Raw genomic sequence first — 17,899 nt, 5'->3', positions numbered from 1 at the left:
CAGAAATTTTCTTACAAATATCTCAAGCGATAGAAAAACTATACTGGCTACATTATCGTTACGATTGCAATACGAAAATTCGTGCTCAGGCTTAGTTACTTTTGCGGCCGGTAGGGGCGCTGCTCAATCCTTCCAGGAATATTTACGATAGCGATACGAATACTTTTTCGAAGATATTCATACTCACCACAAAGGGCGTCCGCCCGGCCACATTATACATGACAGGCGTTTGCTAAACTAAAGAAGTTGAACTTACCATATACTCTCAGCATGTTCCAACTAATAATCGCTTTTTTCATAATTTAGATAACTGCTTACATGACTTCGAAATATTCATTGTATTTCTGTCGTTGTATTTGTTAAAAGCAATCGTTTCTTACAAGCTTGCCATAATCCATTAATAGCTCAGAAGTTTGTCGTTAACAATGATAGAAACTTCTATTACCTATTTATAAATACAAATCATTCATATCAAATGAAATTTTTAATTCTAAGAATCTTGAATGCAGCATTCATAGTTTTATATTAACGTAATATTATCTTCATCCCAAGTAAACCAATTTGCGCCGTGATTTAGAGTGGTGTAATATATATTCACCACTATTCAAAAATTGTTGCTAGCGTAGTAGCCACTGTAATAATTTTATACAACAAAGGAATTACGGTCGCACGGTCCTTATTCACTTTCAATAAATCTCAACACCGTGCTTAAGAATTTTCCTTACAGGACAGAGCGTCATCTATCGCCACATTGAAACAAGATTCTACAACACGATTCGTTTTATTTCTTACTCTAATCGGCGTTGTGGCGGAAGCAGGAAGCCTGTGCCTTGCAGTGGGAGTCTATCATCTAACATTACGAATTTATTCATTTGAGTACTAGGCTTATTAAGAAACATTTAAGAAAACAATAACATAGATTTTTTGAATGCCAGTCTCTCACATTTATTTCTTAATATAAATATTGAGGGGTCTAGAGTAAATCTTTTCTTCTCTCGTGATGTGACTCTCCAAATTCTAATACTTAGCTTATATATTGTCTCCACCCTGAACAGGCTTTTATTAGATTTGTAGAATGCTAAGATTGCCATTTTTTTGGCCAGTTGCCATGTCATGCCTTAGCTATAACCATTGTAGAGAAGTTTGATTCCTTTGTTCTTTTCATAATTCATCCCTGTAAATTATATAATTATACTGCTGATATATAAAACAATTCTGAAACCAATATGGTTATATAGCCCACAGCTATTGGAAAGTGCTAGCGACTCCAACAATATATAAGGTTAAGGAAAGTGCTAGCAAACCAACAAATATACAAGGTTAAGGCTACAAAATGCTATCCTAAAAACCATTTTAATTGCGCCATATATATCTATATATATATATATATACATATATATATATATATATATATATAGAGAGAGAGAGAGAGCAACAAGAAAATCACTCAAACAACTTAGTTACTGCATTAACAACTATCAATTACATTAACTACAATGCCATGATATACAAAAACTTGGTAACAGATGGTGAAGGTGAGGTATCCCTTGCTGAGAGCCTTAAATCTAATAAAGGACAAGGAAAAAATCTGCTCACAGTCTCGAGACTGATTGCAGACAAGCACAAAGAAATACCACAGCACCATAAATAAGAAATGTAATAATAATATTATTAAACAACGTTTTATTTATCGAATGTCTCCTGTTGGTGCGTTGAAAGAGTGTTTCTTCATTTTCTGCTGGCGTCGTTTGAGGTGCCGCTGGATACGTCCTGTACCTTCTTTCTTCAACTCTTCATACTGTTTCACCAATGTCTCCACTTTAAGTTCAGCTGATAAAAAAATTAAACCTCTTATTACGATATTCATTACTACAAAGCATAGCCATAGATGTTATAAGGCAACATTGATTCAATTCGTTTTTATCAAATGACCCTTACCATGTAATATACCTATATCATAGATAAGCAAGACAATACAGTTATTTCCATAGGAAATCATTGATACAGATTCAATAACTTAATAATATACAAATTAATGAAAGGTACATTTATTGGAATCTACCTGTGCAGGTAGTGCACACTAGCAGGTATTGTTAAGTATCTGATTTACTTATTCGCATCCTAAGATTCTTAAAAATGTATTGTAGGGTTGAATATAGATAACTTCTTATTAAAATTTATAGCTTTTTCCCGCTATTTAAAATTTTGCAATATTTAAAAAAGTGTAAAGCATACATCTTAAATAACTTTTTTTATTTTTACAGTGTGGGTTGTATAGTCCCCATGTGCCCCACAGGCCCCACATGGCCTGAAAGGGAAATCTTCATAAATTACTATGGCATGAATTGTGTTAAAGGAGGATTATTGAATTACTTGCCACATTCTTTTCAATATAATCAACTAACCAAACCTGGCAGTAGTCTATGCATAAATACATATTAAACTTTTAGAAAGTGCTTAGCAAATGCTTGAATAAAATGAATATTTTTTTCATTCTTCATTGTTTCATACCTTTCCCTTATCTGGGTGCAAATGTTATAAGTAAAGAACCAAAGGCGTGATTATAACAAACATTCTTTTTGGGTGAAATCGTTTTGTTAATTCAATAATATTTATTTATAACATAACCTAACATAGTAATATTGATTTCATTTGTGTGATATCAAAAAGCATTTTTGCAACTCATTCCGTTCTAGTAATTTTCACCTTTCTTTTCACAGACATAGCACATGGGTTTTTATCTGAAATTAATATTCCGTTTATGATTTTAAGAAATTTTGGGTGAATAACATTTTATTTTTTGTCATTTACCTTTTACCCAGATAACAGAAATTTATCATCACTACTATTCCTATGAGTTTTAACTTAAAAACTGTAGCTGTCATTAGAACAATCATATTTTTTTGGTTACATTTAAACCAGAAGGTCCAGACTAGGCCCAAAATAATTGTCTTATTGACAGACATTACACAACATTCCAAAATATTTTTCCCATATAAATTTTCTCTTCTCCTAAAAAACTTATACTTACATTTCTTCTTAAAGTAAGGCTGTTTGCCTTCTCTGTACACCTTTTCTACTTCTTCTTTCTGCTTTTCTATTTTTTCTTGTTGCACTCTTGCTTTTCTACATGCTCTATGTTGTTCATTCAGCCTCTGCAGCAAACGTTTTAGCTTAATCACTTTATCTGGATCTGTAGTTTCTTTAAGTTCAGCTTTTATTGCTTTAATGTCTTGATAGCGAACATCAGAGAGGAAGTTGTAATTTTCAGCAAATTGTTTTTTATCAAATTCGCCACATAAAGGATCAAACCTAAAATTAACAGAAATTATTATGGTAACTAAAGAGAAATATCTCACAAATATAATTTTTAAAACTACTTATTAAATAAAAGAAACAAAACATATTTAAAAGACACTTGTCTTATTCGAAATTAAGAAAATGATACAATAGGCACACAGTCAAAATCTTGATAACCTAACAAGTTACATACTTGAAACTAGGTAACGTATTTGCCTGGTTTTGGTAGTACATTGCTAGACATTTATTAATTAATTACAGTGTCTACACATAGGCACTATTATAATGAAATCAAGATGTGCAATGCAACATTGTGTTCGTTTTTTTTTTCTTTACTGCAAAGTTAACCACTTTGTTTTTAAAATACCTTGGGTCTCGAACTTCTATTTTCTTTGTAGTACCCACTTCCCTCAGCATTCGAACTGGCTTCTTCGAGCTCATTTCTCTAGGTCTGTTCTTGTTTTCTCTTTTGAACACTTTATTCCTAGGCCCGCTTTGTGCATTTTCCTTTTTACCAAACACTACCTCCTTATAAACTTTGGCCCCGATGCGTTCTTTTAATTTTTGTAGGTCTTCAAAAGATAGCGTTGATAATTCATTTTTTATAGCTAGCTGAAAACCAAATTTAATTATTAATAAAATTAAAAATTTATTAATAGTTATAGATTTCAAACAAACATACCCTTTCTGAATCATCTTCAGAACTCTCATATACGCCTTCACTATCTGCCATAATTATAACTTCTGTAATATTACCTTATGATTACTGTAAATAAATGTATATGAAAATGTGTTCTTAATGTAAAAGTTGACGTAAGTCAATAATGACATTTAAAGTGTTTTGGTGTCTTAAAAAGACAAGAGAATCATAACCACCAGATGAATAAAAATGTTGCCCATAACAATGCAACATAAATCACGATTTAGATTTATAACGCAAAACTAGCTATATAACTTGCAGCTCTGAATGCAAATGTGAATGAAATGGTTAGTTACTGTAAGTTGTTATTACTAAAAAACTTTATACTGGTAGAAATTGAATTGTACCTTTTAATTCACGCTTGTCTAAGATCTAAAAGAATCTTAACAGCTTCTTTAAAAAGTATTTCCTCTTCCCAATGGTTGTTCAAGGACGACTTAAGACTCGTCTTCCTTCAGAAACACTTATCAAAATAGAATTTTAATTTATTGAAGAAATGATTAAATATTGTACTCAAAATCCAAATTCCATCATTTTTATCCCTTATTTTCATTTTATATACATTTATTACACATGTGAACTTTAAAAATTGGATATTAAACTACTTCGAAATCTTTTGTATATTAGTTTTACCAAATATCAAAAGATTTAATTATAGTATTATACACAGTACTAAATAAATAGTGAGAACAAGACTACAAATAAATGTGGTGGAAAAACACATTGACTTCTAATAACTAATTTGTTCCAACGTATGTATAATTCATAATTTTTTAATCAGTAATCTACCTCTATCGAGTAGTTTACGTAAAATAAAATCATATAGCATATAAGTTAGCTTTCTTTTCCATAAGATATTTAAAAGAGTATAATTCATTAGATAATTACTGGACCTACTTGCATTATTTTCTGCTGACGAGAAATGTGACAGTTCAATCAACATTTCATTTTTTAAAATTTAACAAAATGGTTTAGACTTTCATTTAAGCATTAATTATAAGTTGTAAGAATAGTAACATAATATATGTAATTACAAAAAACAAATGGATTTCGATGAGGCAGTAACAGTTACAAAATTATATACACAAGATGGTTTGTGTTATCTCTTAATCTTCTGGCTTACAAATTCTTTTGATGTATTTATATATTCAAAGAATAAACTGTGGAAAGGAAAGTTTTCACCAGATCGGCTAAAAAACTTCAGTAAAAATTTACAACTAAAAGAGGACGACTATTTTGCTAGGGTGAAACGATGTTTAACAGAACAAAAAGATGACTATAGTTATGAATTTACAAATGGCTTCTTTTATTGGAAAAGAAAATTTCAACTGTCGGTAATTATAGAGGGATTTTTACCATTGGACAAAACTACATACGCTGATCCAAATTTGGTTGAAGTGTTATTAAAAATTAATAAACACCTTAAAGAAAAAGTAAATGTCTTACAATCAACAATAAAGACAATTAAAATTGATTATCTAGAACACTTAAACGACACAGAGGATTTTGTAAATTTAAAAGAAAAAATGGAAAAGTTTGTGTGCCAAAAATACCGTAAATTGATTTACTTAAAAAAATCCAAAGTTAATATGATTGAATTAGAGACAATAGATAAAATTGATGATCAAACAAGAGAATCGTTATTAAACTCTCAAGAAAATTTTACAATAACAGACCGGCCTAGTCTAATTATCAAAACACAAATTGGTAACAGGAATTAATTTGCCAAAGCCTTAATGGTATCATAATCCGAAACAATACTAAAATCATCCAGGATTTACGATTACCTCGTAAAAATGTTGGAACAGTCATTTCACTTGACGATACTATGTGCTAAACTTAAGGTTAAGATATACAAGTCCAGTGTCTTATATACATACTCCAAGACATGAAGAAACAGATAGGAGGAGATAAAATCCTTTTTTAATTAATCACTGTAGGAGAACATGTTCAAACTCCTGGCTATGTACAAAGAGACCTTCTGGATTTAGAACACTGATGTTTCGTCGGTGAATGTTAATATTTTATGATTGCGAGATTCGAAAAGTCAAAGGCTTTTATATAATTATCGATTAATTTTGTTTTTCTGTACATCGGACCGTTTTAAATTGATGAGATGTTTTTTTATAATTTTATTGAATCTTCTGAATGCTCTTTTAAAAACAACGGGTAGTATATAATCCTTTTCTATTTAAGGAATTTTATAACTATTCTTAAGTATTTAAGGATTTTCACATAAAAACGATGTTAATGATCTCCCTACTACTCCGTCAAAACAAGTTTGCTTTCTGCCTTCTATTTTTAGTATTCTAAGAGTGCCTTACCTTGTTTTAATAAAAAAAAAAACAGGGAAAAATAACTCTGGAATTATTTTCACAGTCGGTAAGAATAGCAGGCAAAAAATTTACCTGGCTTTCAATATGCAGAAAAGCTCTTATTTGGCAGTAACAGGCTTATTTAAAAAAAACATGCCTTCTACTCGATTATTTATTTACAAATTGAAAGCCGAGTATTTCGAAGGAGCTTTAGGTCGCCTTCTACATCGTTTTTTTGTTACTACCTTTTTCATTTAAAGAATCATATTTTTTACACAAACTAAATTACACTCGGTTAAATTATTAGCGTGCTCATTAACTTATCTGAATATTCCTCCAGATTTAATAATTTGTGTATCAAACTATTTCAATTGCAATTTCAAACCAATAATGTAAAGAAATATCAACGTAGATGCGTTTTAGACACATAATAAAATACACGTTACGACAGTTTTGGTGTGAATTTATTTTTGGTTATTGTGTTACTTGAGCAAACTGTATGCAGTTAATCCAAAAAACTACAAACTCCAGTGCTAAATTGGAAATCAAGAAATTTAAGTGACTGTTTAAGTGAATTAAAGTGACTATCAAATTCGACGATTGTTTGATATCTGAATGTTAAGGCATGTTTACATCATAATATGCCTGTTGGTAATTTTTAAAATCTTTTATTTTCTTGTCGATATACTAATTTTTTTTAAATAATTTTAAATTTTAAATTGGAACTGTTCTTTAGATATATTTTAGCTATAGAAAAGTATTATTATGTTAGCCGCATGTGCATTGAGGTAATTGAAGAACTTGAAAGTAAAAAAGTCATAAGAAATTTCAACTAATGATTTGTTTATAGGTAATTCGGTAAGTTGAATGTACTACGAATATGAAGGAAAAGCTTTTCTGTCATATAATGCCAGGACTATCTGGACGGCAAAATATTAAAAATCATAATTTTCCTGCGTTGTTGCATTTACTTTATTAGTAATAAATTTGTTGAATATAAGCAGTTTATTTCCCTATACAGACCGATATTAAGTTCATGTTATACTTTGTAGCCATGAAATTAAAATTGGTACGAGAAATCTTAAGGCTTTCAATATGGTAATATTTAAAATTTAATGATTGATGATAACGTTTAAAAAAAATTATTGACGTGGTCTAATGAACTAAATTCCATAGCCTTTCTCATAGACTAAGCGAAAATATGACAAATTTGATCGCTCTAAATCATTACTGATCCATGTCAAAATATTTAAATATGGATTCGGAATTAGCTGAAACAAGTGTGATTAAATTTGATGTAGAAAATAAGGAGATTTATGCAAAATTCAATTGGAAAGAAACCGATAACATTGTATTTAATATAACAGTTTTTGATGATGTTAATACTTGGTCAGGTTGCTTTTCCAATGAGTCTGCTGAAGAATGTAGAAAAGATGCTGATGAAAGCGCAGAAGAGTACTTAAAAAATGCAAAAGCATGTTTAACTAACACTTGCGATATGTATTTATATGATTTCACGTTAAAAGGTGCAGAAACGGCTACCTTTACATGGACTAAGTATTTCAAAAGTAAAAACACCAAATTGATTCACGGTTTAGTCGATCTAAAGAGAGATATCAATGCCAAGAGTAAAAATGAATTAATCAATATACTTCTGAATAAAAATTTGATACAACAGAAGAATATAGAAGAATCTGACAAGTTCATTAATAGTTTGAAATTAGAAATTGAAAAATTAAAAACGGAGTTAACTAAATTAGTAAACATTAAAATTTCGATGGAAGAAAGTTTGTATGGAAAATTTGTCACTCTCTTAAACACTAAAAAAAAGAGAATACAGGTTTTAGAAGACTATTTACAAAAATATGAGTAAAATACTATATAAACTATTTTTCCTTGTTAAATACTTCAAAACTCTTTGCTGTGTAATTTTAGGGTGTACAATTTAAGAAAACTTGTGCATGGTTTTAATCTATAAGCTCTAACTCTGCTCTTTTGTAGAGCTTTCTTAATCTTTACTGAAAATATCAAAGGCTGAAATGTGTTGAATAGTGTTTTTTTATATTTGCAGTGACTTTTATCTGTTATTTTGCAGATTTTCTTTAATTTATCCTATTTACTGTAAACATAACTAGTTAGATATATTTAACATGAGTAACTGGTTTTGTAAATTAACTGTAGTTTACCATTTTATTATTTGTTATACACCCAACTCTTTTTTATATGATTTTGAAATAACATCACTTACCCATAAAAATAAACACACATTTTTAGAAAGATATTTTGTACTAACACAAATGCCACTAATAATTCTTAATTGTTCATAAAATATGCATTAAAATTTCAATCTAATCTTAAGTGTTTTGTAGCTGGATATCAATGCAGTTGTAAAAGCAACTTGAGAACCCAAAATAAAATAGTGGCTAATAACAGACCAGATAACAACAATATAACAAACAGAGACTGATAAGACTGTTCTTCAAATTTAAAAACTGTGCTAGACATATGTGATGTTACTCTTAATGATGGCACTTTTGATCCAGTTTTCAGTTGATCCATACATTAATTAGCAATGTGTGAGTTGCAAAATTGATTTTTATACCTAATTTCAATTTGTAATTTTATGTTTTGAACTTGTGAATTGAATTTTCATTGTACACAAATTTCTTTATTTTTTGGTAATAAAAATGAGATGTTTTTGTTCTATAAATACTTATGTAACAATTTCAAAATAACATTTTTTCCAGGAATCTTTTCATCCTACACATTTTTCTCTATGTTATTAAAAATATCCTCAAATCAAGCATAAGTCCTATATTTTTAACACCATTTTATTTCCATGCTTTTCTTAGGAATGTATATACTGTATAAGAGAAGAGTTGGGTGCATATAATACCCTTGTCTTTGTGTATAAAATGTTCAGAATATAGGTTAAGATATGATAAGGATTTTTTTTTCACCTTGAAGACAAATTAAACAAGCTTTGAATATATATTTTAATTATTTAAAGTATAAATAAAGTACACAAAGAATCATTTATTTAGAGTTTGTATTATTGAAACCTATAATTTGTATTGAGAGACATTAATAACTTCGTCCAAACAGTGTGATAAACTTGGGCTTGTTGTTACATGAGGGATGTATACACCTGTCTGCATCAGAAAGTTCTCTTGGTTGTTTAAATGGTACACAAAGTGACTTTGCACCCATAGCAGGACCCTTTATCTCTACAGTTGGGTCATCCTCTGTTTTTGCACTGTCACCCTTGATGCGGTCTTCACAAGGTATATCACCACAGAATGGTGCCAGCATTATGTGCTTTTGATCTAAAGCTGCAATGAAGTCTTCCCATTTGGTTACAAGAGACAAGCGCGCATCTCTCTCTTTTGTAGCTCTGTAAAATCATAAATATTTCTTTTTGATTCACAAACATTTGACACTTAGTTGTATTAAAAAATAAATGTTGGGCCTGAAAGGTTCTCAAGTGTCGGCCACGATCTGATAGATCTGGCGTGGATAGATCCCGCCTTTAGTAAAGCAACGATATAGTTAAGGTAGCAAGAAAACGCTGGATGCGGGCAGCGCAAAATCGGTCATCGAGGCGATCTTTACAGGAGAATTATTTATTTCTGTGGGCGTCTTGATAGACGTCAGCTGATGCTGACATGATAATGATATAGTTTCATTGTAAATTGCCAGAAATGGCTATAGCAGATTCTATTTAAAATCTCATGTTTATGCTATGGCAAAACCCTACCTCATACTTATTTTCAGATGAGAGAGAAAGTGTATACATTTATAAATAGAGGCTGAATATTTGAACCTGTGGCTTCGATCTGCAGAGGTAAAGAACGCCCTGCGTTCGTTGCACGTAAGCATGGCGATATTCATTATTTACCACACTAGTTCACCACCATTGCAACATAGAAGACCCAACATTGCGAATATTATAGGGTAAATAAATCACTTCCAGAGTTGCTTCATACCCATACACAACAAGATAAGGAGAATTATTGTCTTGACATGGAAAATCGCATTTTTCAAAATTTCTAAAAATTAAATGATATTTACTTTTCAAACATTTCGCTGTGCGTCTTTTCGAGAAGTTCGATTAGTTCGGAGGCGACCGAATCCCGTTTGATGGTGCGTTTGTCGCCAGTGAACCTCCGCACAGCGACCACTTCGCCGCGAGACATGTCTTTGGGGCCTAATTCTACTCGTATTGGAACACCCTGTTAAACAAAAGAAATTCATTTAAACATTTAATTTTAAATAACTTTATTACCTGATGGAATCGTCTGTCAATAAAACATATATGATAATTAAATTTTATATCTCATAACTAGATTTTTTAAAAATTACTAATTTGGCAGCTTTTTTATACATTGTAAAAACACAAATAATGTTCATATGGAGCGAACAGTTAAAAAATTCAGGGTAAATTTGTAAAAATAGTTAAATTACACAAACCAAAGAATAAATGAAAAATAATAGTAATGGGCCTATAGTGGACCTAAAGATGTAAACAAAAAAAAATATTATACTATAAAACACTACAATTAAAATGTAATCAAATCATTGCTAAAGTTTGCAGTGTGAAGAAGAAACCATATTTTTGTGAGTTATTATTGTTTATTATTTAAAAAAAAACTTAATTTCATCACCAATAAACAATCAAATCAACTTTGTATATATAACTATTTTATTTACAATTATTTATTAGATTGCAACAGACCCAATAACTTTAGAGATTGTATCTATTGTACTATACTATATATGTATATAAATATATATTGTATATCTTGTACAAAAAAAATGTAAATTTTTTTTGACTGTAACAGATCATTATCTTTTAGGATAGTTTATATTATACTATATCTAGTATGTAGACAATGAAACTATACATTACACTACCTGAAGTTATTGGCCTGTCGTAGTACTATAAAAAAATTGTAAATAAAACAGACAGTAATCACCTTGTTAATTAATTATGATAAACAATAATGACTCGTAAATAATTATTTTGGTAAAAACAGGTTTATTATTATGTACACAAAAATCTGTTTGAAATTTCCTATTAAGTTTAATTTATAACCCCCACCTTTAATTCCCAATGATTGAACTTCCACCCGGGGGAATAGTTGTCCCTGTAGTCCCCTTCAGCTCTGATACCAGCCTTGACCAGGTCATCCACGAGTTCCTTGCAAGAGTCTATTAATTTCTTACGTTCCTCTTGAGAGCTAGATGCGGTGATACCACAAGGCACAACAATGGCTTGAATTTCCGCTACCCGTGGAGGCAATACTAAACCTCTGTCATCTCCATGCACCAAAATCATTACACCTATAAAAATAATATTTATTTTATTTACACAAATTGTGCTTTTATCAATAGGATAGTGTCAATACTAGTAAATTCACAATAATACGAACATTTTCTCGTTCTCTATTATTAGGCGCGAAAATTTAAATATTTATTTAAAAATAATGAAAGACGCATGATAAATAAAAGAAATAAAAATAAACTCGTAGCGTCTAAATTTCGTCATAAAAAATTCTTCATGAAACGAGTGTGCGAATATATAATAAATTCTGCAACATATCATAGTCCTTTTTTAAGTTATAAATCTAATGTTAAAAGTATTCATTTTTTATTTTATTTAATATTCTTTATTGTACACGTTAAGATAAATTTAAATAGTTTCTACCATAATAGTAATAGTAATAATAATAGTTACTACCTACACCTGAAAGTTTTCCATACAAATAAATAAATATAAGATATTTTTACGTACCAATAGTTCTTGTCGTGAGTCCCCATGAGTTCTGGTAAACGTATTTCTTTTCTTGTGTGTCGGGGTCGTCGTAAACTATTTCGAACATCTTCGAGAAGTTCTGTCCGAGGTGATGACTCGTAGCGCCCTGCACCGGAAACACATGCCTCTTAGTCCCTTACACTCACACATAAACCGCTCAGCCATTGCCGCCACGATATCGTTTTTTTTGGCAGGGTGTGTTAATTTTTTTTTTTACCTATTTTATGATGTTGTGTAGGCGAACACCGGTGATATTTAATAAACCCGCGACGACAGGGGCTTCTTCATCCATTTTTACTTACTCGCGCAGACTACGCACATTTAAATACATGTAATGGCTCGGAAAAATTCAAATATATATATTCATATTATTATATCGTATATAGAGTATTGAATATACCATAGTACATATTATAATATAAAATGTCCGCATTGAAAGTCACCTAGAGAGTAATGAAGGAGATTCACAGATGAACTCAGGTCACTGACGTAGGTATAAAAATTACTTGTCTGAAATGCCAGTTGGAGCCAAGAGGATCTCGAGGTGGGGCGAAGACATAATTAAAGTCGTAAAAGTTGATGAATGTTGACAGCTCACGAGCGACCATTACGGCGATCTTAGTGGGAGGCCTATGCCGTGCAGTGAGCGTCTATCGGTTAATATAATAATGATGATGATTGGGTATAGTACCTGTATACCGCGACCGCTGGCCGGCACGTAAGCCTCCACCGTGGTCGTGTAGTCGGCGCCCGCGAACTTCTCCTTCTCGGTCTTGCGGCCCTTCACCACGGGGATAGCGAGCAACTCTTCGTACACGTGCGCGTATAGATCTGTTACGTAGCACACGATTTAATATATATACAATGTATTATTTATCTGTGAAAACCAACGGTGGTTAACTCTATTGTAAAACATGTTTATTTTATTTTTAATTTTAGACGTAGGTAGGCGAAAGAATTTAAAATAAGATATCTTTGATGAAATAGACATTTACATACGCTTAAATTGTCTATTTTTCAACATTATTAGTAGTAAGCTACTACCGACTAGAAATGTTGATTTTCTAAAAGCCGGAGATCCGTTCCGTTACATAAAAGAAAACAATATATTGTGATAAATGTAATATCTGTGATAGAAATAAAAATAAAATCGTTAGAATTATAATCATTGTGATTAAAATCCTGTACTGTGATAATCGAGTAGAGGATGAGAGGCAATGAAAAGAAAGAAATTAAGAATAAATGAGAATGTATGATTTTTTGATGTATGATGGAGAATGAATAAATGATAATAGATCGATAGAAGAGAATGACATTAAAAAGAAATGTGAAAAAATTATTAAAGAGAAAAAAATCCTATCCCACAAAAATAAGATAGGGTGTACGAGACCATTAAAAAGAGCTGGACAGAAACTCAACAGTTTCTTTTTTTAAATTGGACAATGTTTGATATATACATTTTAATAACGTTCAGTCTTTGGACGACTTTAACATGGTCGTCAGTTCATGCACGGTCTCCACTCCAGAATCTTAAAACCCCAACGGCCATCTGATCTGGCTCTACGTGGCTTGCCCACTTTCCACTTTCCCAATTTTGTTAAAATTTGTTTTTCTATTTAAAGTTAATCGAAACTGACCTAGAATCTGTAAAACTTCTTCTCCGGCCTCCTCCGGCGTTCGGAAAGCGGTGTGACCTTCTTGCCACAGGAATTCGCGCGTGCGTAGGAATGGTTGAGGCTGTTTAAATTCCCACCGCTGAAAAAACAAAATAATGTTACCGTATATTAATTAATGATTCTTAAGTAATAATTAATAATTCTTTCTTCTTATCTCATTGTTATAATTTCAGCTGCAGGGTGCCCACTTCTGGTTATAGTTTCCCCCAGACGTTTTTAATAAGATTTTTTACCGGTAGAAAGTGGCCAAAATACAATATCTCCCGGCGTAATGTCACCCACAAGAATGACTACCCACGATCTCTGTCTTTGTGGGCTGGCCTTCGCTTTTAAGAAATAATGTTGACGTTACGGTGATACAATACATTCCCATGTGACGTCACTAAATATCCTTGTAATAATAAGATAATTTACAACAGTTTTTATAAGAAAAACTTGTAAAAAATTCTATTACAGTGTGAAGGATTTTAACACTTAACCCGTTACACTGAACCATGCAATTTTAAATACATATAGATTTTTTTCAGTACGTTTCAGACCGTAGATATCCACTTCAAGGCATAGGCATGCCTCTAAATATATCTATGGGGTGATTTAACATAATCGCCACGCTTGGCAAGCGGGTTGGCGATATCCGTGTGGTATTAGGGTACGCAGAGGATGATGCTACCCATCCTCTGCAAACTTGTTTGTGAGCAGTGGCAATCCTATGTTATGCATCAAGTATGAATTATACATGATTGTATCTAGGGAACCGAACCCGCAACCTAACCACTGTTCAGTTCGTTCGGTTTTTAACAATAAGAAATAAGAAGTGATAAAAGTAGGCACTTACTACAACATTGTTCCACTGGTTGAGCCGATAAGGTAGATCGCGGTGGCTCTGTATCCAGCGCGCGTAAGCTGGATACATGGCGGTCTCGGACGTGGGACGGATGGCGATGTGTTCCGCAAGCTCCGAGCTGCCCGAATGCGTCACCCACGCCACTTCAGGGGCGAAGTCCGCTATGTGAGCCTTCTCGCGCTCCAACGCCGCCTTGCGAGTAATAATAAACAAATTATTTTTATGCAGTGAAAAGAAATATACAGATGCGTTTACATGCAACTTCTTTTCATAGTGTTCATGTAACTATTTACCTATTTATTCTTTATATTAGTATTCTTTACTAATGAAAAATAACGTCAGAATCTATTTGTTTGCTGAGTTTTTCTAAATATTTGTTCTTGATTTGAAAATACAACAGTAACAAGTTAAAAAGAAATCATTTAGTGATATACGTAATACGTTAAATTTTAGGTTTAATATAAATCAATCTAAAAATCGCTAGAACAGCTGAAAAAGACGAATGTATGTAATCGCATCCTTACATTCTGGTATTAGCTCCGTCCGGTGGATACTGTACGATTTAATAAAAATAATGTGATTGAGTAATAAAACTACATACCTTAGAAACAAATATAGGGAAATATCCGTCTTTGACTCCAAGTTTCTTTAGCTGCACGCTGAGGTAGCTCCGTATCTGGTCCCATATGCTGTAGGACCACGGCCGCAGGATGTAGCAGCCCGATATATCGTAATAATCGATCATCTCCGCTGTTAAGACACAAAATATATTTTTTATTTGATGGGAAATTTTCTGTTCAAACTACCATTCTTCATAACATCAGGTAAGTAAATAAAATGGTTATTTTTAGTAAATATTACGCCCAACTCTGTTTATAAAAAATACTTAGGATTACTTATGCTCACTAACAAGTTTCCAGAGGATGGGCAGCAGCTTCCTCTACGTACCACACTAATTGTTATTGTAATTTTGACAGTACTTACAGAAACTTATTTATACGGCAACAACATACAATTGGAGGAATACGTTTTTCACACCCAACAGTTGTACTAGACAACAGCAATTTTGATATATCTCCTGATGATCAGGTAGCAATGAACATATTAAAAATGATTTTTATTCCTAATTTCAATGAGGTAATTTTAAATGTTTTGTATTTTTAGATTGAATTTTGACTGTATATTCATTTAAGTTCTCATTGGTAATAAAATTTGTTTATGTTTTATAAATACTCATGTAATATAGATTTTATTGTTACTTCTCTGGTACGGTTTTTTTTTTTAAATTTAGGTTTTTCGTGTTACATGAATTTTAAAGTTATGTGAGTTATACTTGAATTAAGCATTTGTCTGAAGTATTTTCATTACACAATTTTGCATCTTTTTTTAAAGAAACATAACAAAATAATTGGATGTATATTAAAGGATTAAATGTTTCATTTATGTGTAAGTGTATTTAATAAGTAGCATATTTGTTCCAGAGTCAAGACAAACCAGTGAAGTTAGGTTTTTACTTTTGCCTTGACGTTGATTTATGGGAAATCCTATCCAGCCACTTTATGTTTATTATGATTATTCTTAAGATGACATTCTATGTTATTATTACTGATAAAAAGAGACGTTTTAATAAAAGGTGAAGTGCTTATCAATAATCTATAAATAAGAATTTTTTTTTGAAGAATCTTTAAAAAAAAAACTTACATTTGGTGATGACCTGCGAATACCACTCAGGTAGGTCAGTCTCCTTGCTGGCCTCTAGACCGAGTCGCGTGACTTTCTTCACGCCGGTCGACGACTCCTCTTTAACTGGTTTAGGAGACTAGAATAAAATAACATTGATTATATTAATTCTGTCAGTTTTCTTAAGTAAATATAATCAAAGATTGTTAGGTACATTGTTCATTCGTTGTGTGAAATTAATTTTGTACTTTTTTAACCTCGTTTTCACAAAAGGTGTGAGGGGAATATGGTGGGCGTTAACAATTGTAATTAGCTTTAAATATAAGTTAGCGTATGTAACAGAGGCTTCTATAGATTTGCAAGCTACTTATTTAAGTATTTTTTTATCATCTTCTAAGTTGACTTAAACAGCCATCTGCTAAATTGTTGTTGGATTTTATCTTCATAAAAACACAATAAGTCACAAATTAAAACCGAATAAGTATCATATTGATCTTTGAAGGAGGCTTATGCCTTACAGAAGGTATCAATTGGCTGTTATAATGATGAGACCCTAACTTATTAAACTCCTATACTGTGAACACTCATCAATTTCACTTACCGCCTCCTTGGTCTTGGGCTCTTTTTTAACCTCCTTTTTCTCTTTCTTCTCTTTTGCCTTGAGTTCCCGATGCATATCCTTTCTTTGCATAGACGCCTGGCCCCCGCTATCTGTTTGGGCTTGATGCTGAGCGTTTAATTGTTGATGTTTCTTTTTTTCCACTTCGAGCGCCTCTTCAAATTGCTAAATGGATGGAAATTATCGTTAACTTGGTATAGATTGACTAAGCTCGGTTGTGTCACAGTGAACGAAACGAGGTCACGTCTACATTTTATAACGCCATAATCAAAAATTCTAAAATTTTGATGTACAGTCGAAAAAAAAAGTTTTGAATATAAAATTTATAAATTTTCTCTACACAAATTTTGCTACCGGCGCTGATAGATTTTTGTACACCATAGAAGACAAGTGACAGAGTCCCACAACGCGGATCTAATGTTAATTGGAAAACACACACACAGGCGCACGCAAACGCACACACATACACACACAGAGAGAGAGAGAGGGCCAGGGGGTCTTAGGAAGAAGGTGTAGGATGCAAAATCTATCCTGAAACTCTGATAGCTACAATGCTATCCTCACCTTTGACCTGGGAACTCACGAGCGCGTACTGTACGAACGTATTAAAGGACTTACGAAAAAGAGAGCAGGAGCGGAAGAAGCTGGCCTGAACAGCCACTTTATCAGTGAAAGCTGCGGCTAAATGTCACCCGCGAAGTAATGCCAAGCGGCCATGCCGTGGGTTCCAGGGATACCGAAGAAAGAGGATTGTTTTTAATAGATATTGACGCCTAGATCGAGTCCGACATACGGGGCATCACTATCAGGCCCTATGATCTATAATACACACACAGAGAGAGAGAGAGAAATAAAGACGCACGTACATAGCGAGACAAGCACACACGAACGTAAGCTTTAGCTTTGAGCTTATTTTAAACCTCTTTTCTTTTCAAAACCTAAATATTATT

General features: G+C 32.2%; 4 protein-coding genes across 4 annotated transcripts in view; 2 read left to right on the top strand and 2 right to left on the bottom strand.

Moving 5' to 3' along the window:
- Window positions 1–1,660: 1,660 nt before the first annotated feature.
- LOC137919932 (ribosomal RNA processing protein 36 homolog) lies at window positions 1,661–4,146 on the bottom strand. The gene is made up of 4 exons (XM_068763155.1): window positions 3,983–4,146; window positions 3,668–3,912; window positions 3,032–3,312; window positions 1,661–1,830 (listed from the first exon to the last, which is right to left on the bottom strand). Exons 1-4 carry the CDS (start codon window positions 4,031–4,033, stop codon window positions 1,688–1,690), a joined length of 720 nt encoding a protein of 239 aa, XP_068619256.1. The 5' UTR covers window positions 4,034–4,146; the 3' UTR covers window positions 1,661–1,687.
- An 897-nt stretch (window positions 4,147–5,043) lies between these two features.
- Window positions 5,044–5,721, top strand: LOC137920059 (uncharacterized). The gene has a single exon (XM_068763291.1). It carries the CDS (start codon window positions 5,044–5,046, stop codon window positions 5,719–5,721), a length of 678 nt encoding a protein of 225 aa, XP_068619392.1.
- A 1,839-nt stretch (window positions 5,722–7,560) lies between these two features.
- LOC137920100 (uncharacterized) lies at window positions 7,561–9,324 on the top strand. The gene has a single exon (XM_068763344.1). The coding sequence runs from the start codon at window positions 7,571–7,573 to the stop codon at window positions 8,186–8,188; it is 618 nt and encodes a 205-aa protein (XP_068619445.1). The 5' UTR covers window positions 7,561–7,570; the 3' UTR covers window positions 8,189–9,324.
- GluProRS (Glutamyl-prolyl-tRNA synthetase) overlaps window positions 9,306–17,899 on the bottom strand; it is a 37,906-nt gene continuing 29,312 nt past the window's right edge. Inside the window, exons 21-30 of the mRNA XM_068763342.1 lie at window positions 16,932–17,114; window positions 16,352–16,469; window positions 15,252–15,400; window positions 14,642–14,842; window positions 13,768–13,885; window positions 12,822–12,961; window positions 12,110–12,236; window positions 11,417–11,658; window positions 10,387–10,547; window positions 9,306–9,709 (exon numbers count right to left, since the gene is read on the bottom strand). Of these exons, the coding sequence (XP_068619443.1) occupies window positions 9,400–9,709; window positions 10,387–10,547; window positions 11,417–11,658; window positions 12,110–12,236; window positions 12,822–12,961; window positions 13,768–13,885; window positions 14,642–14,842; window positions 15,252–15,400; window positions 16,352–16,469; window positions 16,932–17,114 (1,749 nt within the window). The 3' untranslated portion in view covers window positions 9,306–9,399. The remainder of the gene's footprint in view (window positions 9,710–10,386; window positions 10,548–11,416; window positions 11,659–12,109; window positions 12,237–12,821; window positions 12,962–13,767; window positions 13,886–14,641; window positions 14,843–15,251; window positions 15,401–16,351; window positions 16,470–16,931; window positions 17,115–17,899) is intronic.

The sequence above is a fragment of the Battus philenor genome, unplaced genomic scaffold (assembly GCF_028537555.1).
Source record: "Battus philenor isolate CCGP_79_NKW_IND1 unplaced genomic scaffold, ilBatPhil1.0.hap1 SCAF_17, whole genome shotgun sequence".
Classification (NCBI taxonomy): domain Eukaryota; kingdom Metazoa; phylum Arthropoda; class Insecta; order Lepidoptera; family Papilionidae; genus Battus; species Battus philenor.
This window is presented reverse-complemented; position numbering and strand designations above follow the sequence as displayed.

What these genes read in the sequence shown, in the direction of transcription:
- LOC137920100 (XM_068763344.1), top strand. Translation starts at nt 7,571, where the DNA reads ATGGATTCGGAATTAGCTGAAACAAGTGTGATTAAATTTGATGTAGAA.
- LOC137919932 (XM_068763155.1), bottom strand. Translation starts at nt 4,033, where the DNA reads ATGGCAGATAGTGAAGGCGTATATGAGAGTTCTGAAGATGATTCAGAA. An exon ending in CTGAAGATGATTCAGAAAGG is followed by an intron (nt 3,913 to 3,982) that starts GTATGTTTGTTT and finishes TTTGGTTTTCAG; the next exon opens with CTAGCTATAAAAAATGAATT. An exon ending in GCCTTACTTTAAGAAGAAAT is followed by an intron (nt 1,831 to 3,031) that starts GTAAGTATAAGT and finishes TTTTTTTATCAG; the next exon opens with CTGAACTTAAAGTGGAGACA.
- LOC137920059 (XM_068763291.1), top strand. Translation starts at nt 5,044, where the DNA reads ATGGATTTCGATGAGGCAGTAACAGTTACAAAATTATATACACAAGAT.